This window comes from Rhinolophus sinicus, linkage group LG02, assembly GCF_036562045.2.
Source record: "Rhinolophus sinicus isolate RSC01 linkage group LG02, ASM3656204v1, whole genome shotgun sequence".
Taxonomy (NCBI): domain Eukaryota; kingdom Metazoa; phylum Chordata; class Mammalia; order Chiroptera; family Rhinolophidae; genus Rhinolophus; species Rhinolophus sinicus.
Genome location: NC_133752.1, coordinates 30,244,746 through 30,272,320, shown reverse-complemented (window position 1 = coordinate 30,272,320; position 27,575 = coordinate 30,244,746). Strand labels below are relative to the sequence as shown.

Below are 27,575 nucleotides of genomic sequence, written 5' to 3'. Positions count from 1 at the left end.
ACGGACACGATACCTCCTCAGTGCCAGGCGTTCTTCTAAGATCTTAATATAGATTAACCCACTTAATCCTGCAGCCACCCCAGGAGGGAAGCACTGTTTTTCCTCATTTTTCAGAGAGGAAACTTAAGCATAGAGAAAGTGAGCGACCTAATTAACCATAGTCCACGATGGGTTATTCAAACTCAAGCAGGTTGACTCCAGAGCTTATGCTATTAATTTCTTGGCTCTGTTTAGCATTTTTGGAAGCCCAAGTTGTCTGATTTTATACAATTACTAGGGAATAATCTGGGTACATTGCTCATTATTGGTTTTTCTTTTACCTCAGAACCACAGCGAGGCAACTTGTGGTAATTTGTATCCCTTAACGAAGGCCGTGCAGTACCTAGGGACATTTTCTTCTCACTATATGCTTTTAGCTTGAGGTTTTTAAAATTGTGTACGCAGAGCAAGGAAAGAATTATATTTTGCTTTTTCCAATCTTTGGTGAGAAGTAAAATGGCAAATCTGCAGTGCTTAATACAACTCAACTTTAAAGTCAGTTTTCTACATAAATATCCCATGCTTAAGCCCGTTTCCTATGCACTTAGGAAAAAACAATCACTTTCTAAATTATACCAAGTGTTATTGTTCTGAGTAAGCAGTGGTTCCAGTGGTTTCTTTGAACAGTCTGTTTCTAGAATTAGATGCATTATTTATATATTGTTTGCTTTCCTGCCTTTTGATCAGTTTGGACTCTCTCCTTGTTTGCCCCGTTGTCATGAGTAGATTTGAATTTAGTCATGAGAACAGATGAAAACATGAGATCAGGATGATTTTGAGGTTTAACAAGAGAGAGCTTTGCACTGTCGTGCAGATATTATCAGTGGGGCCTAGGTTTCTTATAAAATTAGTCTGGAAATACCAGCCTCACTGTTAGTACCTTATGTCTTGCTAGTTGAGAAAACATTTTATGTTTTTTATCTTGCTACCATACAAAGTCCATTGTCTCTATTATTCACTGACAACTAGGGCTAGGATACCACACAGATAGTGGAGTTATTAATATTTGTGTTATCAATATTCAGTTTGATGTTATCCCTCTGGGCAAAATGAGAGAGCAGAGAGGATTACCATTTTGCCATTTCTACTTCAAAATAGTTTATATTAAATCTTTTCTTTGGGTCAGCCAGTGTTCTCAATTAATGAGCAATAGTCCCAGTGTGGTAGCATAATAGAAAATGCATTTTTGTGGGAGAGTAGCGCTAGTGTTCCCAAGCCATCGTAACACCTCATTTTCAATTCCATAGGAAGTAAAATGACCATCAGGCCATCTCCTTACTCCTTAACTACTTTCACTTTGCTTCTTGTGGATAAGCAAATACAAAATAGTTCTGGTTTACTCAGACATTTTGAACTTTAAGGTAAATACCAAATGACCTATAAGCAAAGGAAGCAGGGTTGGTGTGAGACTTTAGGGAGGGGTGAAGTCTGTGGTGCTGGAGAATGCATTATTTAGTGAAATCTCCAGATTTCTAAATGTTAGGCTCAGAATGTTAAAAATTGAACTGACCAGAGCAGTGACAGTGTCTGGATCTGGTCCCCTAGGCTACCAGAATAAAGCTTCCCCCGGCTTTAAAATTTTAGGAATATATACGTTATCTGCCAGAGCTTAGTGTCAGGATGAACCAAATGAGAAATAATGAGTAGCATATTCAAAACTAGGAAGACTTTCAAATGCAGATCCAGGTTTATTATCTTCCTGTTCCACTTGAGACCAAAAGAGCAACAGCTATTTTACAAAAAAGTGTTTTTTCATTTAAATGATATTTGGTATTTGGTATTTCATCTAAAGTTCTGGAAATGGATCCTTTGGCTATTCAACCATTCTTGCACACTTGAAAATAAATACCACAATCAATGGAAACACAATTAAATAGGAAATAAATTTCCGTTTATTGGATTGTTAACTTTGTGAGCTAATAAAGCTTTAAAATAGAAAAAAATAGGAACAGTTATTAAAGAAAACAAAGGGAAGTTAGTAGAAATGAAGTCTGGTTCCATCTATCGCTGATCTGTGTCGTTAACACGTGTGTGGGGAGGCTGTGGGGCATATGATGATGTGTAATCTGAGGCGTGCGTGCTCCAGTTCTGTCCTACAGCTGACCAAGGCCAGGAACTTGGCCTCACTAGGAAGGCTAGACTCCTTAAGTGCACGGGCCAGAATCCTTTACATAGGGAGTGTTTGATGGATGCTATTGGCAGTGGCGGTATAAAATTGCTGAGAATGAAAATATTGCTAGCCATTGTGCCATGTTTCTCCCTTTGGAGAAATCGAAGTAAGTTTCTACAAGACCTGAAATGACTCCTGTTCTCTAATTTCACCCCACCCCACCCACCCCTCATTTTCATTGACAACTACCTTTTCTTTTGACCCCTACTGTTTTTCTTTCTAGTGGGGTCCATTGTATAAGCCAGTACGAGCCAAGTCCAATCAACCTAATAAGAAATAATTCTGTTCTCTTCCTTATGAAACAGCTTAGCAGTGGGCAAGGCCTCGAGTCTCCGGAGTCACCAGCCTCCCCAAGGAGTGACTTTCAGATCTGCTATCAGTGTTACCCCCCCCCCCCTTTTCCTTTCCTAACCCAGCACATCCTGGACTGTTCCCAGGGACTCGTTTTGGGTTATTTTCTCCTTCTGATGACTTCCTGGCCTGATTCTACCAGGAGAGACTGTAATCTTTAAGTTCATCTCTGGGAATCTTATTAATGCAACGGTTTTTCTGCTGTCCAGATTCACCGCGTCACTTCTGGTGGTATCACTTAATCTGCTGGCTGCTGAGCGCTGCGGGGATTATCTGCATTCTTGTAGCACACGAACACTATACCGTCGATGTGATCGTCGCTTATTATATCACGACACGGCTGTTTTGGTGGTACCATTCCATGGCCAATGAAAAGGTGAGAGCTGGCAAATTACCCTTGGCTAATTGCTTTTCTTTAAATGCAGTGGACCCCTTTTCATACAGTGGGGTTTGGGGTAGCTTAATGTGAAAAACCACTGTCGCCACCCACATATTCACTTAAGCTTATAGTCATGACTGCTTCTTCAAGAACGTCACAAATACCCGTGCCATTTAAGGTTTAAAATGCTGTCTGATTATAGAGCACAATGTTTTACTAATTTAACTAATTTACATGAGAGTTAAAGAAGCATATATGCTAAATTAAAATGTGGGAACTTTCTCTGTAGAAGCTTTGAGATGTGGGTAAGACACTCCTTGCCTTCAAAGAACTTAATTTTGAGGACAAAATGTTAACTATTTTTGAAAGTCCGGCAAAATAAGAAACTTATAATAAGTGGATTTAGTACATCTGCTGGGCTCTCTGGCTTCCCTTCTTATTCTTCCTTATTTCTGCTGCCTCCTGTTTCCAGATGAGCTTTTTTTTTCTCCCATTCATTCTGAAAGAGCTAGCACAAATGCTACCTCTTCTGGGAAGCCTTCCCAAACTCTTGTACTCTGCCCCTGGTCCCAAGATGGAATTATTCCTCCCCTTCTCTGTGCTTTCCTGGTCTTGGTGTGTGTCCTTGGCTTAATAGAGTTTGTGTGCCATGACTTACTTACTTATGTTGGGATAGTCTTGCCATATTGTCTGATACATAACAATGCTTGAAGAATTTGTGAGAGATTGAAATGCATCCTTCGCAAAGGATCTAAATCCAATTCTCATTTAGTGGTGTCCACTAATACATGCTCTTTCCATGGATTTGTCTATCTTTTAGCTCTGTATCCTGCTTTGTAGTCTCATGTTGCCTTCTCTTTGTTCACTTCAGTCTAGATACCCTGGTTCCCCGAAAGTAAGACCTAGCCGAACAATCGGCTGTAATGCGTCTTTTGGAGCAAAAATTAATATAAGACCTGGTATTATATTATATTTATTACCTTACATTATATACATATTACATATTATATTATATATTATATTATATTATATTACCTGGTCATATATTATAGTAAAATAAGATCAGGTCTTATATTAATTTTTGCTCCAAAAGACTCATTAGAGCTGATTGTCCGGCTAGGTCTTATTTTCGGGGAAACACGGTATCTGCTGATGCCCCTGAACCAAAATTTTCATCTTTTCTATTAAATATGTGCAACCTTCTGTGCTCTCCTTTCACTCTTCCACCTTCCCTGACCCGTAGACCTGACCACTCACACATCCAGAAAATTGTTCCTCCTGGATAACTCTCACATCCATTCATTCCTGAATTCCCATTCTCACTGGAATTGCAGGCAGAAGATTTGCATGAGCCACAAAGAGGGCAAAAAGAGTGGAATGGGGAGGGGCTGAGAGTCACATCAGAGTTAGAGAAAAGGCGCAAAGACAACTACTGTTGTAATTCTTAAATTACTACTTTCCCTGTTAAATTACAGCGAATGACAGTTTAAGAAAAAAAATAGGATGCAAATCATGAAAAATATGTCTCATTTTACTTATTCCCTCCCTTTTACAGAACTTGAAGGTCTCTTCACAGACTAACTTCTTGTCTCGAGCATGGTGGTTCCCCATCTTTTATTTTTTTGAGAAAAACGTACAAGGCTCAATTCCTTGCTGCTTCTCCTGGCCGCTCTCCTGGCCTCCTGGCTGCTTTAAATCATCATGTAAAAAGTATTCTCGGGTTCAGAAGATAGGAGAAGATAATGAGAAATCGACCTGAGGAGCAAAACAGAGGCATCAGCTCTTATACCAAAAGAGGTATCACTGTAACCAAAGGTATAGTTTTGTGTTTTTTATTTTAGGGGAACAGACTGGTAAATGAAGAAGTGGACCAAATTTTGTGTAAATGATTAGAAAGATGAACAAAGTATTACCCTTTGACTGGTTTTTATTCATCCTAAGAAAGTTATATTCTCCTGTGGCTCTTCATTCATTGGTGACAAGCCCTCAACCTGGGATTTTACTAATGAGCTTGGTAAAGAGGTGCCAAAGAACATACTACTCCTTTCCTTAGTTTTTTCTTTTTTTCCCCCCACTAAAGTTCTCTACTTAAGAATTTTTTCAGGGTTTCTTCTTTTGTTGTTGTTTTTCTTCGAAGGTCAGAAGAATTTGTTAATGTTTTAAATAAACTATCTGGACAGATACTGGTACTGTGTAAATAGAATAACCTAATGTTGAGAGTGGACCTTAGCATTAGGCTTCTTCATGACGGGGTTGTGAGTAAACTTTGGGTGAACTTTGTTTCTACCCTCTCGTGGGGAAGGTCAGGGTCAAGTCTGGGAATGTGCGCTGCTGCTACGGTCCAATGTTCTATGTATCGCTTTTACTTTATATTTCTAAATTGATTATTGAAAAAAGTGAAAGAGATATATCTAAGTAAATATGGAAGTATTTGACACACCCCACAAATTTACACATGTGTGTAATTCTTTCAAGATCTCTGTGACAGGTGCACATGGGGCTGTTTCTGCTAATGAGAGGTCCTCGTGTGCACACTTAGCTGCTATCTGCCTGGTAAATTTGCATCTGGTACCCCCAGGGCAGTCCAATGCATGAGAGCACTGGCTGAAAACACGTGTGTGAACTGATGCTCATGCCACGTGGGGAACAAGTCTGCATCCTCTCCCAGGTCTCGCCTTGTGTGAGATCTGTTTTAGAGCTGCTAGTTGGAATTCAAAAATATAATTGGTCACATTTCACTGAAAACCATTTTTTTCTAGTTACATTGTGCTTTGTGGGAAAAACCAAGATGGAGTCCAAAAATTTAGTGCATCCTTGCCTTTTAGCAAGAGACCCAGCTTCTTAAAAATGCAGTGTTTATAAGAAGGACTAAGGATGCATACCACAATTGAATCCTTTTACTTTGATCCTAAATTGTACCACGGTGCTGCACTGTAATTTACCATTGGAATCGGTGGTGTTAGTTACAACTACACAACAAAAGGGGCAGCATGTCTAAAGTTCTTTCAGGTGATGCAAAAAAAAGGTGGACTTTAAAAAATCTGGTCAAATTTAATGCTACCAGATTTTGTGCATTGTTTAATGCAGTTGAATCTTTTAGATAATTCTTGGCTTAATTTCTTAAGACTTCTACCATGTTTCCCCGAAAATAAGACTGGGTCTTATATTAAGGTTTGCTCCAAAAGACGCATTAGAGCTTATGTTCAGGGGATGTCATCCTGAAAAATCATGCTAGGGCTTATTTTCCGGATAGGTCTTATTTTCACAGAAACACGGTAGTAACTTGAGAAAAAGATTTAAGGTTACAAAAGCATCAACAAATACTAGGTCAGAGGGCAGAGAGGCCAGTTGGGATGGAAAGAGGCAGTTACATTTATGTAAAAATTTCCCTCCACTTAGAATGAAAAACAAATCCATAAATACATCATTACAAAGTAGTTATCCTTGATTTGATACACAAAATTGACCTTCAAATTGCTTGAGAGAAGCACAATAGAAATTTAAATCTGTTCAGAAGGGTCATCATCCTTTGGTGCTAAAATTCTGTATGTGTTTTCAGTATGGCTCTTTCTCTGTGTCATAGAAGAATCATTACAGGAAAGGTAGTTGAATTCAAAGCCAGGAAGAAAGATTATCTAATCTGGGTATTTAAAACAAGACATGAAACCTTAAACCTCCTTGCAAGAAGTTTCTCTGATATTTATTATTAAACCAATAAGAAACATATCTATAGCTTACGTCATGTGTTTAACCATAATTCTACATAAGTTTCACTGGTTTTCATTTATTAAATATTGACACTTGTGATAGAACAAGGTGTTCTGGTTGAAAACATGATTTTTAAATGCCTGCTGTCTGACTGTGAGGAAAAGCACCTGACCCTGAAAATCTGGGTTTTGCTCTCCTAACACTGCTATACCCCTTGAGTCTCCTATTTAAATGAAACAACATGATATACTTTAGAACCTTATTCAACTGCATCTTAGATAACCCACTTTTCTTCTAATTAAATAAAGAAACAGTTAAGATTTTAAAAATCATGGTGTATTGATTGTTGGAGACTCTTGAAACAGTGAACCTTGCATTTTAGTCAGGTAATCCAGTTTTTTAAAACAAAACAAAACAAAAAACATCACCTTTTAAAGAACTTTAGAAACATCTGTGATCCCACATGTGAACACTGCTGCACCCACGTTCTTTACAGCGTGTCATAGCTCCATAATAAACACTGTGGAAGCACGTGATGTCAAAATAAGGGTGAAGGAGGGGATATCCGAGTTTCAGATGGGAAAATAAGAGAAATAATGAATCTCATTTACACTTAGGAAAGCAAACTTGAGGTTTAACCCAGTATGCTACCCTGGAATATAAGACAGAAACAATGACTAGACTTATTGTGGTCATTATTTTGCAGTATATAGAAACAGCAAAACATATGTTGCACATCCAAAACTAATATAATGCTATATATGTCAGTTATATCTCAATTAAAAATATTATGATCTTGCCCTTGAAACAAATTTTTGGAGCTTGTTTTCCTTGCTGATCAAGATATACTATCTTATCGATTATCATTGTTTTTGTAGTTTCTCCTGTAATTTAGTCCTTCTGTGCAATATCTATAACATATAATTCCTATAAATTATGCCACTTTTTTCTAAATTCTTTGAAATAGAAATGAATTCCTCTTAGATTCTATTTTGTGAGATCCTCCACTAGCTCTGAAAATAAAGCATCCTTCCCCAATTCCACCGGTAATTTTGAAATTTTAAATTTACTGGCATCGTAGGAAACAAGTTTTGCTATGGAAGGAAGGCTGTTTTCAGCGAGGGTGAGTCTAGTCTGGTTCATGGATGACGCTGCATCAGGTTGATTGCTGTATACCAGCGCCCCCTTGTGGAAATATATGACTTGGACCATAAACGCCACTTTTTCAAGTGTATTTTCGTGTTTTTAAAAGACATGTTTTTTATTATTTTTGCCAATAATCTGAAAGCATAATGCAAAAGGAATTACTTTAACGGCACTTTAAACCTTTCCCAAAGGGAAAATGTACTTAGGTTACAGGGAGTTGCCATTCTAATCTTTTATCCATTTGATCAAAGAAAATTTGCAGACCATTTTTACCTCTCACCATCACAATCATTAATGTCTCCCTTTATAACTACCAATACTTTGTTTACTTTGAAACACCAATTTGGCTGCCGTTTTAATTTTTGTTTTTACATGTTAGAACTCATGCAGTTCTTTTTTTAATTGAAAGTTCACATCTTGTTCCTTGAAGATTCTGAACTTTTTTTAAATTATTTTTTTATTGTTATTTTTGTTTAGCACTGTAAAACTGATTGAAAATTTAAGCTGGTCTTAACACACTTCTGTAATGTAAGGAAGTATAAGAAGGAATTTCTTAATAAATGAGTTTACATGTTCAAATCAAGCATATTATAAGTAATATGCCATGTGTTGAAGGCCTTTCTGTTTTATGTATAAAGATTCCTGGTATTTTTTAAAAATGTCATTGTGTTGCAATAATTTAACTCTTTTGACTTACTTGCTAAAAATATATCGTCTATTAAGAAGTGCTCTTGATTTCAGTACCTAAACACTGAAAATCACGTCAAAGGTAGCCAAAGATAAGTTTTTATATAGATACATACCTTAAGTTGTGTTTTATTTTATTATTCATTAATCTAACTATGCTGTGTTCTAAATGAATCATGAATGAGAGTAGTTCTTTATTGTGGAATTATTTAAAACTGTCCTTTAAAAGAAAAAACTATACACATAAGCTAATCTAGTTGTCAAATTGGGATTCATTGTTTAATTTACCTCCTATGCAATGATTAATGCTGCATAATGTATGGTTATGTTACAGTATATTCACAAAAGAAATATTACTATGGAGGTTTGAGAGGTAGCTAATTGCATTCTTTCGGAAATTTACTGTACTGTTTCAGTGTTAAGTGCCTTGTTGTAAAGTAAAATTTTAAGCCTAGAATTCATTATTTTCCTGACATATATTTTTCATTATGAAATTACTGTATGTTATTGTAACAGTTTTATTAAATGCTTATGTTTTAATCAAATATGTAAATTTCAGAAGCTCTTCTCTTCTCCCCACCAGTACCTTAATCATGGGTCTATCATATGGGATTTGAATTCAGGTTCTTCTTTTGAAAAGAAGATTTTATCTTTGTTTAAAAATATGTTTTACTTGCTTGTGCTTTTGTGTTTGTAAAAACATTTCAGGAGGAATTTAGGAGTGTAATGATAGTTTGTACTTCAAAATGCCGTTTTACATTTACATTTTAAGTGCCTAATTGTTAGTTAAAACTAATTTATGTTTCTATTCTAAAGGGAATGTGTGTACTTGGTTTCTAATATCTTTGGCTTTACTTAAAAAAAAAAAAAGAAAAAGCAAGAGCCTATACTTTGTATTTACCCAATAAACCACCGTGACATAAACAGTCTTTTCAAAATAAGTACTACTGTTTCTTTCAATTTAAAAAAGTTGTTTTCTTTAATGATTTTTAAAAAATTATTTAGTTTTAAGTACATATTAAAACCACAAGAGGGCTATTTTCTTCAAGCACTATTTTTAAAATAAGCTGATAACCTTCACTTAATGGAACTGTGAATAAACTGGAATGTTATTTTTCCTGCCCTTGGATTTAAGGTGAAAATACCATTCGCAACAGTATAAGGTCATTCACGGAGAAGGAAAAAAACAGTTACACGCTCCATGATTCTGATTCTCCCCTCTGAAATGTAGTAAATTGCAACCATATAAGAAAAATCTGTAGCATTTGACAAAGAACTTGTTCCAAGGACAAGTTTCCCTCTTAAACTAACTTCTCATTGTTCACAAAGGGACAAAATCATGGGTTCTTGAAGGAAAGCAGAGTCCTTTCTGTCACTCAGTTCTGAAGGAAATTTCATCCTCACACCTTCACAAAGGGGCCACCAGGGTAACGTCCTCAAGTAGACCTTGGTAGTACAGTCATTGCAACAGTAGATTGTGGTGAGTCGTTTGGGGAACCCCTAGCGAAAGGTGAAGGCGTGACCTCCAAAGACAAATTCAGTAAAAAAGCAACTCAGTGGAATGAGGGGACTAGGAGAAGATAAATATAATTCAAAGATTAAGTTGTTGGATATAGTCCAGGTTATTTTCGATTATCTGGAAACGATAGAGATAGATCAGAAGAGTCTTTCTGTCACCTGCACCCAGGCCTTGGATGAAAAGCTTGTCACAGTGATGGCCCCATCCTCCTGTGTGAAGCGTTGGCACACTGATTTTGCTGACCAGACCCTCAAAGACTGACCTGATCTAGAATGCATTGGACAAGGAACTGACGTGATGCTTCCCAGACCCTGACATCTAACATTTCATTTTCTTCTAATAAAATATGCAAGAATATCAGAAGCATGATACTAGAGTCCTCACTGATACAAGTTGGAATAGTAATGGCTTATGCACTATTGTGTGTCTACATAATGCATATTTAATTTAGATGTGACACATGGGATGAGGCATATTGTCGTAGATTTTAAGTTTGACACACATTCTTTAATCTTCCCCAAACCCTGCAACACAGGCAAAGAAAGAAGTGGTGACCCCATTTTGTGAGATGAAAGAGTTCATAGTGTCAGAGCTGGAACTTGAGTTTTGTTTTCTCTGTTGTGCTGCCTCCCTGTCATAATTCCTTTGGTTGCCATCACAGTTTATTAAAGGTGCTGTTGTTGTTGTTTATTTGTTATGGGAGTTTATTCCTTATCAGCCAGTTAGTTTGTTAAGAGGGAAACTGGTCCTTGGAACAGGTTCTTTGTCCAACGCTACTGATTTTTCTTATAGTTGCAACTGATGGCATTTCAGAGGGGAGAAAAGTCAGTGCTACTAGTGCAAAATGGCCCTGAAAGCAAAAGGATCCCCAAGTGTGTGACTTATAAATTTGTTCAAATAGAGCAAATTCATTGCAAGTATCACTTCACAGGATAGTACATTATTACACACTTTAGCCTCACACAGGTTAATATGGAGACACCAAAGTGGATGTGGCCTTATCCCTAAATTCAGGGATTCAGGATTTATTCCCAAGGGAATGTCAAAAGGAAAGATGTGATGACCTGCTTTCGAAGGACAGCAAAGCTCTGAGGGAATGGAACAGTCTTGGAATCACGGTAGTCTGGGTCAATTCTGGCTGGGCTCCCCAAAGTGAAGCCATAGGATTGTTCGGTCCTAGCAGGAACTAGTGAGTTTTCTGGGCTGAAAATCTGTCCAAACCAATATGTGTCCTTGCTTCTGGCCAAGTTTTCTGAGCACACTATTTCAGTTCTTAGATCCAAGCATTTATCCCTTTTTCTTTCTAAGCTCTTTAAACAATGTATTTATTTGGGTAACAAGAGCCACTACTTTTGAGAAGCTACCACATTCAGGCCCTTTTAATAGGTCTCCTCTTATCTAATATGCACAGCGCTCCCGCCTGCCAGGTGAGTCTTACTCTGCTCCTTTTGCAGTTGAGAGAACTCCAGCTCAGAGGTAAATATGGGCCAAGGAGCACACAGAATCCAGTCCCATGAATGCCAAGGCCCATCATTTTCTCACTGTATCAGTGTGACAGAAGAGTCACCGATGTGCGAGGAATGCAGGAAAAGAAGATTTGCCTCTTCTGGAAATCTTTTGACAACCAGATTTTGTTGCTGAGAGCAAAGCTAAGGGGTGCCTGGGACTGAGCCCCTGAAGATTCCCTGACCCACATTTAGCAGAATTCCCCTCTCTACATTAACTCCAATCCTTTTATTTGTCAAGGTGTTCTTTTCTTCTTTATAGTCTCGTGCCCTATAATTGATGTGTGGTGAGTGGGGCAAAACTGTTGCCCAACCATCCCTCTCCTTTCCTCGCATACCTGCCTGAGGCCAGTGGCAGAAGGATGGCAGAGGGGCTCTGGGCCTGTGGGGGAACTGACCCCCCAGGGTACACACCCAAGGTATCCAGCATGAGGTCTTTGCTGGGAGGAGATGGTAATTTTGAACACGTTATTTTATTATATCGGGTCAGTTTCCCAGTTCATGGTTTGAAGAGAATGTTCACGTTTGACCCTGGGGGAAAGACGTTTCCCCGATGTCTTAGTCAGGTTGGGTTGATGGAACTAAATCCCATAGCCATCTAAGCTTAGACGTGAGCATTACTCAGTTTTGGAGGCTGGAAGTCTGAGACTCGGGTGCCAGCCTGGTGAGGTTCTGGTGAGGACCCTCTTCCAGGTTTCCTTACACCTGGGGAGAGAGTTGTAGAATCTTTCTCTTACAAAGGGCAGTAATCCACCATGGGGCCTCCACCCTCATGACCTCATCTAAACCTAATTACATCCCAAAGCTCACGCCTAATACCATCCTATTGGGGGTTAGGGTTTCACATGGATTTGGAGGGGACACAAACGTAGTCCATAGCACCTGGGTTTCTAAATTTTATATGAACTCATCTTTTTATAGCCAAGTGCACTGCTTATAGTACAAAGTCTGAAGCTCTTTGGGTTCCGTGGTGTTTCCTCATCTGTGAGCCCTACCCGTGTAAGGCGCTGTTCCACTACTTTCAACCATCAGTGTCCTCTATCCTCTGTACTGCAGTGCTCAGTACTAATGAATGACGTGCTTCCTCACGCAGTATGTCACCTGTCTCCTGCAGAGGCAGTGTAACATGGTGGCCCTGTGCTATCTGGATTTGAATCTCAGTTCTTCCAGTACTGGGTGTATGTAGAAGACCTTAAATAAGTTGCATAAACTCTCTGTACATCAGTTTATCTGTAAGATGGAAATAATAATAGTCCATGTCCCAGAAATTGCGGGGAGCACTAAATGAAATATGTTGTTACAAGGTACACATTCAGTGAGTGCTGGCCAAATTCAGTTAACAGAGTTTAGGTACCATGATTCTAGCACTGAAATTATTAATGTATATCCAGATCTTGCCTGTCCTGAAGTTCAACTGCAGTCTCACCTCCTGAAAACTTTACCTTCTCCTTCTCTGAATCCCTCCCTAAAAGATACATACCATGTTTCCCCAAAAATAAGACCTAACTGGACAATCAGCTCTAATGCGTCTTTTGGAGCAAAAATTAATATAAGACCTAGTCTTATTTTACTATAACATAAGACCGGGTCTTATATAATGTAATATAATGTAATAAAACATAACATCAAGTCTTATATTAATTTTTGCTCCAAAAGACACATTAGAGCTGATTGGCTAGTACAAATCGCCAAAAGGTGAGATGATTACTTTAAGATTTTAATATCCTATTTCCATACCAAATTAGAGTTCTTCAAGAGAAAAGATTGCCTTGGTTTTCATTTCAGTGTCTAATAAAGTTCTTATCATATACAGTGATACTCAGCAAATATTTATTGAATGAATTTTTTTAATGTCTTGTGTATTTGGATTAGTAACCAAATTTATGAAGACTCAATGAAAAGGAAATTGCTCAAATAATTTGCTTAAACCAAATAATTTGCTTTAAAATAATTGAAGCATTTAACAAACCATCAGATGTTTATAACTTGAAAATGTTTTGGTAGCGATCATATAACATGTTTTGGCCAAAAATATGGATTGAAAAATAGAGGCTGAAGTGGAAAATCCAAAGACGGTGGACTTGGCCCCTGGGTTTAATTCCTAAGGCAGTTGCTTCCCAGTCATCCAACCTTCGACAAGTTACTTTACCTATTGGAATCATCATGTCCCCTCCATAAAACAAGAGTGAAGAAACCAACTCCCAATATAATGGTGAAGATTAGAGATAATGTATAGGAGGGAACTTAATATTACCAGACTCATTAATGTATAATAAAGTCTAATCAGAAAATAAATTAGGGTTTTAAAAACATTTTTAAAATTGTAAGAAATTTAAGAATTTTTAAACTGTAAGGATTTAAGGATTTTTAAATGAAACATTTTCCATTTAATAGAAGATACAAATATTTGTCCTGTGTTACAAGCTTTTGGGTTACAGTTGAGAACAATGTCAAGCGTTTATTTCCAAAAGCCCCACTTGGCCCACCTTCCCCACATGATATATACTAAGATACATGAATCGTTTTGCTGTATCTCTTCAGAAACATCAAAAAAAGCGAGTGATATTTTGCTACTGTGGAAATATTTTTTCTAATAAAAAAAAGGACAATTCATTCAATAAGGTAAATCCTGGCCCTGCTGCCCTTGACCATGGATTAAGAATGATCATTTTATCCCAGTCATAAGTACCTACAGCTGGTCTACCACACTGGGGTCACATACAGTGTTGTACTACCAGCAAAGTTACTAGATTTCACCTGTAACCAGTAAGCTGACTTTTGAATGATCTGCATATCTATTTGAGAGAACACCAGAATTTGGGAAAGCCCAAAAGGTTGTTTAGATTAAATTATATCAGAGAGTTGAGCTCAAAAACAGAAAAAGTTGTTAAGGGCTGTTTTGTTATACAGCCACCTTCCTAAGAGAAGTGATGAGACGTCTGCTGGAGTTATTTGAAATGCAATTGCGCAAACAGAAAAATTCACAAATGTATGGAAGTTAACCAACACACTCTTAACCGTGAGTCAAAGAAGAAACCCCAAGGGATATTTGAAAATACCTTGAGACAAATGACAATGCAGACATAGCATAGCAAAACATGTGGGATACAGTGAAAGCAGTGCTAAGATGAAAATTTATAACTATAAATGCGTACATTTAAAAAAAAGCTCTCAAATCAACAATTTAACTGTAGACCTTAAGGAACTAGAAAAAGAAGAGCAAACTAAACTCAAAGTTAGCAGATAGAAGGAAATAAAGGTTAGAGGGGAGAAAAATGAATAGAAAAACAAATCAATGAAACCAAAAGTTGGTTCTTTGCAAAGAGCAACAGAATTAACAAACCTTCAGCTAGATTGATTAAGAAAAAAGAGAAAAGGCTCAAATTGCTAAAATCAGTATGAAAGTGGGGACATTACTATTGATTTTACAGAAATAAAAAAAATCAGAGTACTGTGAATAATATGCAAGCAAATTATGTGACTTAGATGAAATGGGCAAAGTCCTAGAAATACAAAACCAACCAGTACTAAATCATGAAGAAATAGAAAATCTGAATAAACCCATAACTAACAAGGAGAATTGAATTAGTAATCAAAAACCTTCCAACAAAGAAAAGCCCTGGTGAATTCTTCCAAATATTTAAAGGAGAAGAAAACACCAGTCTTTCTCAAATTCTTCCAGAAAATTGAAGAGAAGGTAATATTTCCTAACTCATTCTCTGAGGCCAGGATTACCCTGGCACCAAAGCCAAAGACACGAAAAGAAAACTTAAGACTAATATGCTTTATAAATATTGACACAAAAACCCCCAACAAAATATTGGCAAAACCAAATTCAGCAGCATATTATAAGGATTATACACCATGACCAAGTGGGATTGATTCCTGGTATGCAAGGATGGTTCGACATGAAAATCAATCAATACAATACACTACATTAGCAATGAAGCAGAGAGAAAAATGATCATTTCAATTGAGGCAGAAAAAGGCATTTGACAAAATTCAACACCGTTTCATGATAAAAACACTCAACAAACTAGGAATAAACACAATAAAAGCTATATATGAAAAACCCATAGCTCACATCACACTCAATGCTTTTCCTCTAAGATGAAGAAGATGACAGAATGCCTGCTTTTGCCACATCTATTCAACATCGTATTAAAAGTTCTAGCCAGAACTGTTAGCCAAAAAAAAGAAAGAAAGAAAGAAGAGGCATGCAAACTGGAAAGGAGGAAGTAATTAACTCTTTTCACAGGTGATATCATATGTTAAAAACAAACAAGAAAAATAAAGATTACATGCACACAAATACTTGTTAAATTAATTCAGCAAAGTTGTAGGATACAAAATCAACAAAAATAAAATCAGTTGCATTTCTATACACTAACAATGAACAATCTGAAAAGGAAATAAAAACAATTTGATTTACAATACATAAAAAAAGGAATACATTCATCCAATGAGGTGAAAGACTGTATACCTTAAAAGTACAAAACATTACTGAAATCAGTTAAAGAAGACCTAAATAAAGAGGAAGACACCCGATGTTCACAGATTGGAAGACTTAATACTGTCAAGATGACAATATTACCCAAAGCAATCTACAGATTCAATGCAATTCCTATTAAAATCTCAATGGTGGTTTTTGTTGTTGTTGTTTTTACAGACATAGAAAAGCCAATCAAAAGTTCATATGAAATCCCAAGGGACCAAAACAATAGCAAAACAATAGTCAAATTATTTGTCAATACACTGTCTCTCAGTATTCCTGGGAAATTGGTTCCAGGACCTGCCTCAGATACCAAAATCTGCAGATGCTCAGGTCCCTTATATAAAATGTTGTAATATTTTCATATAACATATGCACATCCTCCCATATATTTTAAATTATCTCTACTGACAATACCTAATAAAATGTAAATGCTATGTAAATAGTTGTTATACTGAATGCTTTTTTTTTTTTTTTTTTTTTTTTTTTTTTTTTTTTTTTTAATGTTTCCAATGTGCAATTGTATTTTGAGTCCCAGTTCATTCACTGGCACTGCCCCTCTTCGGGTTGATATACTTACAAACATTACCTAAGAGTTCTAAAATCTGAAATGATCACATCGAAAGTCACCATTGTCCTTTTTGCAGTTAAAGCCCAAGGGGCTGTGCTGAGGGTGAGAATAACGGATAGCATGAACTAGGACATGTTGAACATGATTCTGGCCTACAGATCAGCTCTGTGACACCACAGTGCTTTGTGATACTGAGACAATTATTAGATCCTCGTTCCCTCTTGCCCCTTTTCCACCCGTTCCTGTTGATTTGGTTTCCTCTCTCAGGGTTCTGCTCACCTCTTCCCTCTCTGGCTCACGAGGGTCCCCTTTTCATCCTCACGATGGCTGCCTTTAGTTTAGCATAGGCTTGCTGCAGTCCACAGGTCAGTGGTGCTTGCTGTTCCTGGCTCCACATCTCAGGACATTTGGGTTTCCACCTGTTGGCTATTAGTAATGCTGCAATGAATACTCATATGCCAGATTTTGTGTCGACATGCTTTCAATCCTCTTGGGTCTATACCTAGGAGTGTGTTTGCTGGCCATTTATTTTCTTTGGAGAATTGTCTGCTCAGATTCTTTGTCCAAGTTTTGTCTTTTTATTATTGAATTTTAAGAGTTCTTTAACAGATATATAATTTGCAAATATTTTCTTCTATTTTGTGGGTTATCTTTTCTCTTTCTTGATGGTATCCTCATTTGAAGCACACAAGTCTTTAATTGTGATGTAGTCCAATTTATGTTTTTGTTGTTTGTGCTTTTGGTGTTATATCTAAGAAACCGTTGCTTAATCCAAGGTTCTGGAGATTTAGTCCTATTTTCTTCTAAGAGTTTTGTATCCACACTATAATTTTAATAACTTATTTAGAGAGGCCCAGAGTTTCTGCCAAACAGAAAAGAAAGTCACAAATCCATGGTGTTTTTCACTTGCAACTAAAGATATGTAAAAACTCTCCACCTACCCTAGGAGTTCCTACTTTTGCTAGTTCTTATCCACTTCCCAGTAATGTGGCTGGAAAAGATCTTAGTTCTAAACCTAGTGTGGAACAATTGGGCTAAGGAATTGGAATTAAAATGTAGTAGTGTAGGAATATTTGCAGAGCTTGTGCTATGTGCTGGGCAGGAAACTAGGTGCTAGTGGCCCAGGTGAGATCACCCAGACCTGCACAGAGCTCATAGGCAGTTAGAGACACAATCAGAAACAAACTACAGGGTCACCAGCACTGTTGATAAAGTGTCCCCTCATAATGCAGTGGGGTTGGAGTAGACAGCAGTTTCCAAAACCATGTGCAAAGGCCCAAAGCTGGCAAGAACATGGTGTGTTCTGAGAACTGCAAAGAGCTCACTATGGCTGAGTGATCAGGGAGAGGGGTAAGCAAACAGAAGAGCAAGAGTTCAAGAGAAACAGATGTTCCAGTGAGAAGTTAGCCAGAAAGGGGAATTATCTGTCATGACCAAAGTATTATGCTAGGTGCTGTGGACACAAAGGGAAGGCCCAGCCCCGCAGCCTGTGGCTTAGTCTAAAGTTCAGAATGATGATCTCACCATCCCTCTTTAATGCTGACACTCGCTGGTGTAATTTCACTTCACACAACTACAAGACCTACTCGTTAATCACCTTGGCTTTTCACAGTTTACCAAGCCCTAATGGGAGAAAAATAAGTTTTAAACTGTAAGCCCCAGAAAGGCTTGGAAACAGATCATAGTTTAAAGTATCTAAATTATTTAATGAGTTTTTAAAAAACAGGTTGAATACCATCCTAGCCTATCATTTTAAAAAAGTATATCTGTATTCCAGAAAAGATTAACATAGCTAAACTCTTACGTTCTATTCTAATGTAAATTTTAGAACTATAAATAAGTCTTCACCAGAGCACATGAAATGCCACTGATGGTGAAGTATTACCAAAGAAACAATAGAAAATTGTAAAAATGAAAAATTTGGTGTCCAACTGAATCATCTATAATCAAGAATGTCCCATATATCTACTTTTGCGTGCAAAACAGGAATAATGTTAAGATTTTACTAGTATGCAGTCATGCCGATGCTTGTGGGAAAACAAGCACACATGCACTTGATCCTTTTTCTGAATTAGCAGTAAGGCTATAGAAATCCAGAAAGGAGTAAGTAGACCCTCTCATAAAGCTGTTTTTCTAACTTTAGTTTCAGAAATTGCATTAAACATTTCTTGTTTTCATAGTACATCCTTCACAAAGAAGATAAGAAATTTCTGAAGTCAACCTTTGTTTTCGTTTGGGATTCACTCTGACTAAGCAACAATTTTAGTTGAGAAAAGTGTTTCTTTGTTTTGCTCACATTCTTTGAGGAGTTAGTGGGTGTTGACTGGCCAGAAGTAGGTGTTCTGAAAGTCAGTGCTGGGCTCTTGCCTCTGGAACCAGATGTACCATGATCCAGGTTTGCAGAACTTCGAGTTTTTCTCTCTGGTGTCTTCAGGCTGAGTTTCCGTGTAGGAGTGGTAGGATTGTTCTTCAGTGCTGACAGAAAGCTTCTACTTTTACCAGGATGTTTAACTGTTTTGTTACATGTTTTACAAGTAACCAGCAATACACTTTTGGAGTCTTTATACTTTTGCACAATTTTTGCTTCTTTAAAACTGAGTGTATTTCTTGCTTCTCGATTAAGAAGTTTCTGTATTTTGGCTGTCAGTTTGGGCTTGGGTTTGAGGCGCACTCGAGAGTTATCCAGAACAAGCAACTGGAAACAGTATGGACATGTTCCTTCAAAAATGCTTTCAGCATCTTGTGACGAACTGCAGGTCCAGAGGAGATAGCGGGCCTGGCCTGGGCAGCTATCTCGTAGTTTCCACGCCGTGGCCCCAATGTAGTGCTTCTGCCTCCTCGCCACTGCGTCCCCACACAACTAAGCTATACTGAATACTTTTGATCATAGGTGGTTGATTCCTCAAATGTGGAACAAGAGGATATGGAGGGCCGATTGTATAGCCAAATTTGCCAGAATAGCCAAAACAGTTTTGAAAAAGAAGAAACAGTGAGAGGTTGCACACTTCTGATTTTAAAACTTACTATAAAGGTACAGTTGTCAAAACACTGGTACTGGCATAAGGATGGACATATAGACTAATGGAATAGGATGGAGAGCTCAGAAATAAACCTTTGCACATCTGGTCAATTAATTTTTTTTACAAAGGTATCTTAGTATATACCATGTGGGGGAGGTGGGCCGAGTGGGGCTTTTGGAAACAAACACTTGACATTGTTCTCAATTATAACCCAAAAGCTTGTACAACAGGACAAATATTTGTATCTTGTATTAAATGGAAAATGTTTCATTTAAAAATCCTTAAATTCTTACAATTTAAAAATTCTTAAATTCCTTACAATTTTAAAAATATTTTTGAAATCCTAATTTATTTTCTGATTAGACTTTATTATACATTAATGAGTCTGGTAATATTGAGACCACTCATTGGGGGAAAGAATAGTGTTCTTATCAAATAGTGCTGGGAAAACTGGATATCCACCAGAAAAAGAATGAAGTTGGAACTTTGCCATACGCTACACAAAAATTCACTCAAAAAATGAATCAAGACCTAAATGTAAGAGCTCAAACTATAAAACTCTCAGAAGGAAGCATAGATGAAAATCTTCATGACCTTGGATTAGGCAATGGTTTTTAAAGCATGACACCAAAAACACAGGCAATAAAAGAAAAAATAGATAAATTGAACTTAAAAACCTTTCTGCATCAAAGGATAACATTAAGAGAGTGAAGAGACAATCACAAAACGGGAGAAAATATTTGCACATCATTTATCTGGTAAGGGATTAGTATCCAGAATGTATAAAGAACTCCTACCATAAAACAACCCAATTCAAAAATGAGCAAAGAATTTGAATAGACATTTCTCTAAAGAATATATACAAAAGACCAATACGCACTTTTGAAAAGAGGCTCAGAATCATTAGTCATTAGGAAAATGTAAATCAAAGCCACAATGTGATACTACTTCACACACATTAAGATGGCTATTATGGGGCGGGGAAAGAATAATAACAAAATAGCAATTTTTGGTGAGGATGTAGAGAAATTGGGACACTCATCATTGTTGGTAGGAATGTAAACTGGTACAGCCACTGGAAAACAGGTTGGTGTTTCCTCAAAAAGTTGGACATGGAATTACTATCTGATTCAGCTACCCAAGCTTAGACATATACCTACACGAATTGAAAGCAGGGGCTCAAACAGATATTTGTGCACCAATGTTCATAGCAGCATTATTCACGATAGCCCCAAATGGAAACAACCCAAATGTCCATTAATAGATACATGGATAAACAAAATGTACTATGTACATATGATGGAATATTATTCAGCCATAAAAGAGAATGAAATTCTCAAATATGCTACAAAATGAATGAACCCCAGAAACATTAAGCTAAGTGAAATAAGCCAGACAAAAAAGGGCAAATATTGTACGGTTCCACTTGTATGTGGTATCTAGAAAAGGCAATTCAGCGAGACAGAAAGTAAGATAGAAGTTACCATTACCAGGTGCTGGGAGGCGATGGTGAGTTATTGTTTAATGGGCACAGAATTTCTGTTTGGGACGATGTAAACGTTCTGGAACTAGATAGTAGTGGCAGTTACACAACACTGAATGTGCTTCATGCCACTGAAGTTTACACTAAAGATGGCTAAAATGGTAAATTTTATGTTATGTAAATTTTACCACAGTGACTAAAAACCCCCTATATTTATTTCAGCACTATTTGTAATAGAAAGGAAATGGAAGTAACCTAGATATAGAGGGTTTTGCTGATAAATTGTGACACACCTAATGGATTTCCTAATGGTCTTGGTTTCACCTCTGCCCCTTTACAAAGCATCCAAAGTGATTCTATTAAAACATAAGCCAGATGTTGGTATTCCTTCTCAAAAGCACTTCTATGGCTCACGATTTTACTCAGTAAAAGCTAGAGTCTCTACAATGACCTACAAGGCTACCTCTTTGATTTCAACTTTCCCACCCCTCCCCTTGCCTACCTCACTCTAGCCTTGTTCCTGGAAAAACGCCAGCATAATTAGCCTCAGGGCCTTGGCACTTGCTGTCTCCTTTGTCTGGAATGCTCTTCCCCTAGGTATCTGCAAGCCTTCCATCAAGTGGCGAGCTATCGAAGACAAGCCTTCCCTGAACAGCTTATATGAGATAGCGTGTGCGCACAAACACACACACACACACACACGCAGATAGCAGTTTCTACCATCCTCTTCATGTGCCTTTTTTTCATCCATAGTACTTATCACTGACACATTATACACTTGTTCATCTTATCTGTCTTCTCCCATGAGAGAATAAGCTCCTTGAAGGGCAAATACTTTGTTTTGTTCACATAGTATTCCCAGTGTCGAGAACAATGCATGACATTCAGTGCTCAGTAAATATTAATATTTATTGAATGTGAGTCCATTCAATGAAATACCAGACAACTGTTTTTAATGTTAAAAAATAATCTTAACATTATTCCTATTTTGCATGCAAAAGTAGATATATGGGACATGCTTGATTATAGATGATTCAGTCGGACACCAAATTTTTCATTTTTATAATTTTCTATTATTTCTTTGGTAATATTTCACCATCAGTGGCATTTCAATACTGGGGGAGGCAGATCAATACTCACTGGCATGATAAGATTCTCAAAAAGAGAAAACAACAAAAAAACACAAAACATCATTAAGTGAAAAGAGCAGGTTAGTGAACCAAAAGTATAGTATGGTGCCATTTGGGGGAGAGGGAGGAAATCTATGTAAGCATATAAGAAATCTGAGAGTATATGTATCACACTTTTAACAGGTTATCTCTAAGGTAGAAAAGCAAAGTACATGTACTTGTGTGTGAGTGCAGTGTGTGAATGTCTGTGTGTATGTACTTTGTTTTATGTAGCAATAGACTTAGCACCAATTGTATGTCTTGATTTATTCTACTGAAATAATCAAAAATGTATATATCACAGTATTGTTCATAATAGCAAAAAAAATAAGTAAATAAAATTGAAAATAGCCTATGTATCGAGAACAGGATATTAGATAAATTTCAAAATACTCCTAAACAACGAACTAGATTTTTTGAAACACCAAGTTCAAATAATAGCCTGCAGTCTAAGTCTAGCTGCTGTCTTTTTTACATAAATAAAGTTTTATTGAAAGATAGCCATGTCCATTTATTTATATATTGTCCATGGCTACTTTCCTGTTCCCACAGCAGAGTTGTGCAGTTGTGACAGAGGCCATATGGCCTGCAAAGGCTGAAATGTTACCTTTTTGGCCCTTTACAAGAAAATGTTGAACCCCTGGACTAGAGAACAGCAATTAAAAATGATTTGTGGGAGAACAACATGGAAAATGTTAAGGATATATATTTATTCACATATCTACTCAATATGTGAGTATTATAAATAGAAATATTTATAAAGCTTAAAATATCGATGTATGAAAAAAAGACTTGGAAGATACATACAAAAATGTTAAAAGTGTCTTGTCTTCTTCACATGGGCGATCGGTGGGAGACCTGGTAGGAAGTGTGCATTCGCACACTGCTGGTGTGACCTCTTTCTTTTTTCTTTTCCCGAATAAACTGTTCTTTTGGTAGAGAGGAGAGAGGGGGAGGAGGGAAGAAATATTAAAAGTTACTTCTGAGTGGAGAAAATAAAAAGGTGATGATTATTCTCTCCCTTACAGTTTCCTGCATTTTCAAATTTTCTACAAATGCTATGTATTACTGTTTTAAAAATCAGAATGAAAATTTGACCTTTTATATATCTGGTTTGCTTTGAGTATATTCTTGACTAAAAGAAAAAGTAGATAACCTTTCAATGCCCTTCCGAAAATATGATTCATCATGAGACTTAGAAGTGAGGCGTCATTATTTGGCAAAGGGCCAAGCATTCTTAGCTGAATCCGGAAGGAACAACCTTATGTTAGTTTTGTTGAGGCAACCAGCTTATACTTTACTTGTAAATGTACTTATTTTTTCAAATTTTATTGACTGAGAATGTTATTAATCAGGGGCCAGGTTCAAAGACCTGACAATCTAAGAGGGCGAACATCAGAGATTGGAAGAATTGTGCAGGCTTTGTGTTATGGCTCTCTCATTTTACTACCTCACATGATGAAGAGTCAGAAAAGTTAACAGCTTGTCCATAGCACCCCAGATAGATGTGGGCAGATGTCCTGTGTGGTTTCCACCCTGACTTCTGCATAATAAATGGAAGTCAGTGAGCAAAAAGAGAGAAGCGGGAATTTCAGCAATGCCTCCGCCTACATAAAAATCAAACAGGGATCAGTAACGATTATGGGCAGGCTAAAGTTAGAGTAAGTTTGTTTTTTTAAGAGGAATGTTACTCTTTTTCTTCTATTCCTTTTTATTTACATACTAAAGTACCCATCACTGTTGTTATATTAGGTTGGTGCAAAAGTAATTGCAGTTTAAAAGGTTAAAAATAATTGCAAAAATTACAATTACTTTTGCACTAACCTAATAGTAACAATATATCACGTAACTGTTACTGAGGACATCCACTTCACAACAGGTAACTAAGTTTTCTTACTTCACCATGTCTTTTTCTTCCAAGATACTGGATTTTATTTTTTATTTGTTCTATCGAAACATAATTTAGTAGTGTGAAATGCACAGTTCGGTTTTAACAAATGGATATACTCAAGCAACCAACACTCCAATCAAGATGGAAAACATTTCTACCACACCAGAAAGGTGTCTCATGTCCCTTCTCAGTCAATCCCACCCTCTGTTGTGATTTCTATCACCATAGGTTAGTTGTCTCTTTCTAGAACTTCTTATAAATGTAATTATTCAGTATGTAATCTTTTATGTCTAGCTTTTTGAGAAGCATGATGTGGGGGTGTATCACAATTTATTTCTCCCCTTCTCCCCCCACGTTTTTCCTCCTCTTATTTTGAAGGATACCTGGACTATTTCTAGTTCGGGCATTAAATAAAGTTTGTTTCAATTCTGGCACCACTTTGTCTAAATAAAAGGAATTGGATTTTATTACTTTTGAGATTCTGCCTTCCACTAATATTTAGATTTTTCAGGATCCTCCCTGATCTCCTTTCCCGCAAAATATCAGTATATACATGCAACTGGAGAAAAATGAAGTGGGGAATATTGAAGATGAGCAAGTTTATTTATTTATCATACAAGCCTAAAGGCTGAATATAGAAAACAAGTAAATATCTTGGCCAGTCTCACAATCTAATGTTGGAAAGGGTAGGTAAAGCTGCAAAGGAGGTTTAAAAAGGCAGCAGTAGTGCCAACCTATAGAGTTTACGGCATTATCAGGGCTCCAGTGGTAATTATTATAATTATAGCTTGTACTTATTGAGCCTTAATTGAATGTTAGAACGTGTGCTAATTATTTCATCTAATCCTTACACATGATGTAGGCACATTTATTATCCCAATTTTAGGTAGAGCACGTGGACACTCAGAGGATTCATAAAGAAGTACATAAACTATATACAAGGGACTTAAAGGAAATGAAGAGCTTAATTTTTAAATGGAGTGGTGCAACTAAATATAGTACAGTTTCTTTACTTTCTCTTTTTATTAGCATTTTGCAAATCTTTTTAAACCATAAATCCTTTCTGTTCATACTCACTGACTCTGGTCGGGTATATTGTGTGACATTTAACTCCCAGGGAATTACAAACCATCTGGACAATTGTCGTTTTACAAATGGAGTAATTTTACACCACTCATGATAACAAAATAATAAGGACTTAAAAATATTTTGGATATACTGTTACTAACAATTCTGGCCAATATCCATGCACAGCAAGAAGGATTTCAGTAGGAAAGTGAGTGGTTTAAAAAAGATCTTTTGGGGGGGCCGGCCTGGTGGCTCAGGCGGTTAGAGCTCCATGCTCCTAACGCCGAAGGCTGCCGGTTCGATTCCCACATGGGCCAGTGGGCTCTCAACCACAAGGTTGCCAGGTTGCCGGTTCGACTCCCACAAGGGATGGTGGGCTGCGCCCCCTGCAACTAGCAACAGCAACTGGACCTGGAGCTGAGTTGCACCCTCCACAACTAAGATTGAAAGGACAACAGCTTGACTTGGGAAAAAAGTCCTGGAAGTACACACTGTTCCCCAATAAAGTCATGTTCCCCTTCCCCAATGAAAAAAAAAAAAAAAAAAAAAAAAAAAAAAAAAAAAAAAAAAAAAAATAAAAAAGATCTTTGGGGATTCAATAAAAACATGATTTTATTTCCTTAATGCTCTCCTTGTTTTCCTTCCCCTCTGTCCCCACCCCAAAGATCTTTTAGTATTCTCTTCTTTTACTGCTACAGACTTTTAAATTATTCTCCTATTTAAAACAGGAAATATGGAGCAGAAAACATTCCTTTTACTGGCAAGAGAGCCCTGAATATAATTTGGGGAAATTCATTCCTAAGCACTAGATGAGTTATGTGGCTTCATGTTTAAAACAGTTTATCCGTTGTATTATGAACAATACAGCTTCCCATATTAGTTTGCTAGGGTTGCCATCACAAAGTACTACAGACTGTGTGGCTTAAACAAGAGAACTTCATTTCCTCACAGTTCTGGAGGCTGATCATCCAAGATCAAGGTGTTGGCAGGGTCAGCCTCCTCCAAGGCCTCTCTCCTCGGTCTGCAGATGGCTGCCTTCTCACTGTGTCCTCACTTGGCCTTCCCGCTGCGCACACATGTTTGTGTCCTCATCTCCTCTTTTTATGGACACCAGCCATACTGAATTAGGATCCACTCATATGACCTTATTTTACCTTAATTACCTCTTTAAAGGCCCTGTCTCCAAATGCAGTCACATTCTGAGGTCCTGGGGGTGAGGGCTCCCACATGTAAATTTTTGCAGGAACACAATTTAGCCCATAACACTGTCTATCTGCAATAAAGACTTGTTAACCTATCGAAATAAGAGAATATTTAGGAAAACACAATAAATGCAATTCTGTCTTGTACAAGGGGTGTCTGTTAGCGTTGTTAAATTAGTGACATTTTCCAACTATCCTACAATCATTTGTGAATTGAAGTTGCTTGTAAGGAAAGATGTCATTGGCTACTATTTCAGAGAGCAAGGCTATGAGGAGAATCAGCTGATAGGCTGAAGATCGTATCTGCAAACAAGTACAGCGGTTTAAACTTTTAAAATTCTCTAAATTCAAAAAAATGAGAAAAGTAATCTAAACATTAATGGTTAATTATAGAATATATGAGGTAGTTTTTTTAAGCTTAAAATAACTTATGAAGAACAAGGCAGAAACAGTATCAGTACAGAGTAGACCTGAAAGTTAGCAGAGCCTATCGCCCACCCACCACCATCCCTGCCCATCCTTGCCTCAGCTTTGGCCGCCTGAACCTAATTCTACTAATTGCGTTTCCATCATCCGGCTCTCTCCAAATCCTGATTTGGCTAAAGAAGTAGCCTTGTCTTGGGCAGCGGGCTGGCTCAGTTAGTTAGAGCAGAGCCCTTAACAAGAAGGTGGGTGGTTCAATTTCCCGCATGGGATGGTGGGCTGTGCCCCCTGCAAATAAGATTGAAAACGGCGAGGGGACTCGGAGCTGAGCTGCGCCCTCCACAACTAGATTGAAAGACAAGGACTTGCAGCTGATGGGCCCTGGAGAAACACACTCCCCAATATTTTTTTTTTAAAGTAGCCCTGTCTGATTGCTACCAAGGTGTGGGGTGGGTACCCCACTCTCCTGGCTCAGGGTGGAGGTGCTGGGGTGGGGGCTGAGTCACATCAGAGGCCTGTTTTCTATGCATAATGTATGCACTCGGCGGACACATGAAAGACTCAAGGAACTCCCAAAGCCAATCACAGCGCAACAATGTGCAGCAAACATCGTTGCTATAAATACCTATAGGAATTCCCCTGGGCCAAGCCCCACCTAGAGAAGACACGGTCCGGGAATTAAGGGCGAAACTTTCTGACTGCGCCACCCGCCCCGTCCTGCATCATGTGGGCTTCATCCGCGGCGCGGCGAG

The 27,575-nt window shown here is 37.6% G+C and overlaps 1 protein-coding gene, 1 long non-coding RNA gene and 1 pseudogene across 10 annotated transcripts in view; 1 reads left to right on the top strand and 2 right to left on the bottom strand.

The window, feature by feature from the left end:
• The window catches only part of SGMS2 (sphingomyelin synthase 2), a 153,853-nt gene extending 144,828 nt beyond the window's left edge, over positions 1-9,025 (top strand). For all 8 annotated transcript variants that reach the window (XM_074322686.1, XM_074322680.1, XM_074322676.1 and 5 more), the window contains 2 exons: positions 2,770-2,936; positions 4,495-9,025. In XM_074322686.1, the coding sequence (XP_074178787.1) occupies positions 2,770-2,936; positions 4,495-4,698 (371 nt within the window). In that variant the 3' untranslated portion in view covers positions 4,699-9,025. The remainder of the gene's footprint in view (positions 1-2,769; positions 2,937-4,494) is intronic.
• The window catches only part of LOC109452743 (uncharacterized), a 57,213-nt gene continuing 34,214 nt past the window's right edge, over positions 4,577-27,575 (bottom strand). The window contains exons 1-5 of one of the 2 annotated variants that reach the window (XR_012493102.1): positions 27,479-27,563; positions 26,148-26,492; positions 23,047-23,168; positions 16,847-16,993; positions 4,577-4,694 (exon numbers count right to left, since the gene is read on the bottom strand). This is a non-coding gene — a long non-coding RNA (uncharacterized LOC109452743). Of the gene's footprint in view, positions 4,695-16,846; positions 16,994-23,046; positions 23,169-26,147; positions 26,493-27,478; positions 27,564-27,575 lie in introns of those variants that run through there. The other variant, XR_012493101.1, reaches the window with a different exon arrangement.
• LOC109452716 (UPF0711 protein C18orf21 homolog) lies at positions 18,605-21,821 on the bottom strand (annotated as a pseudogene).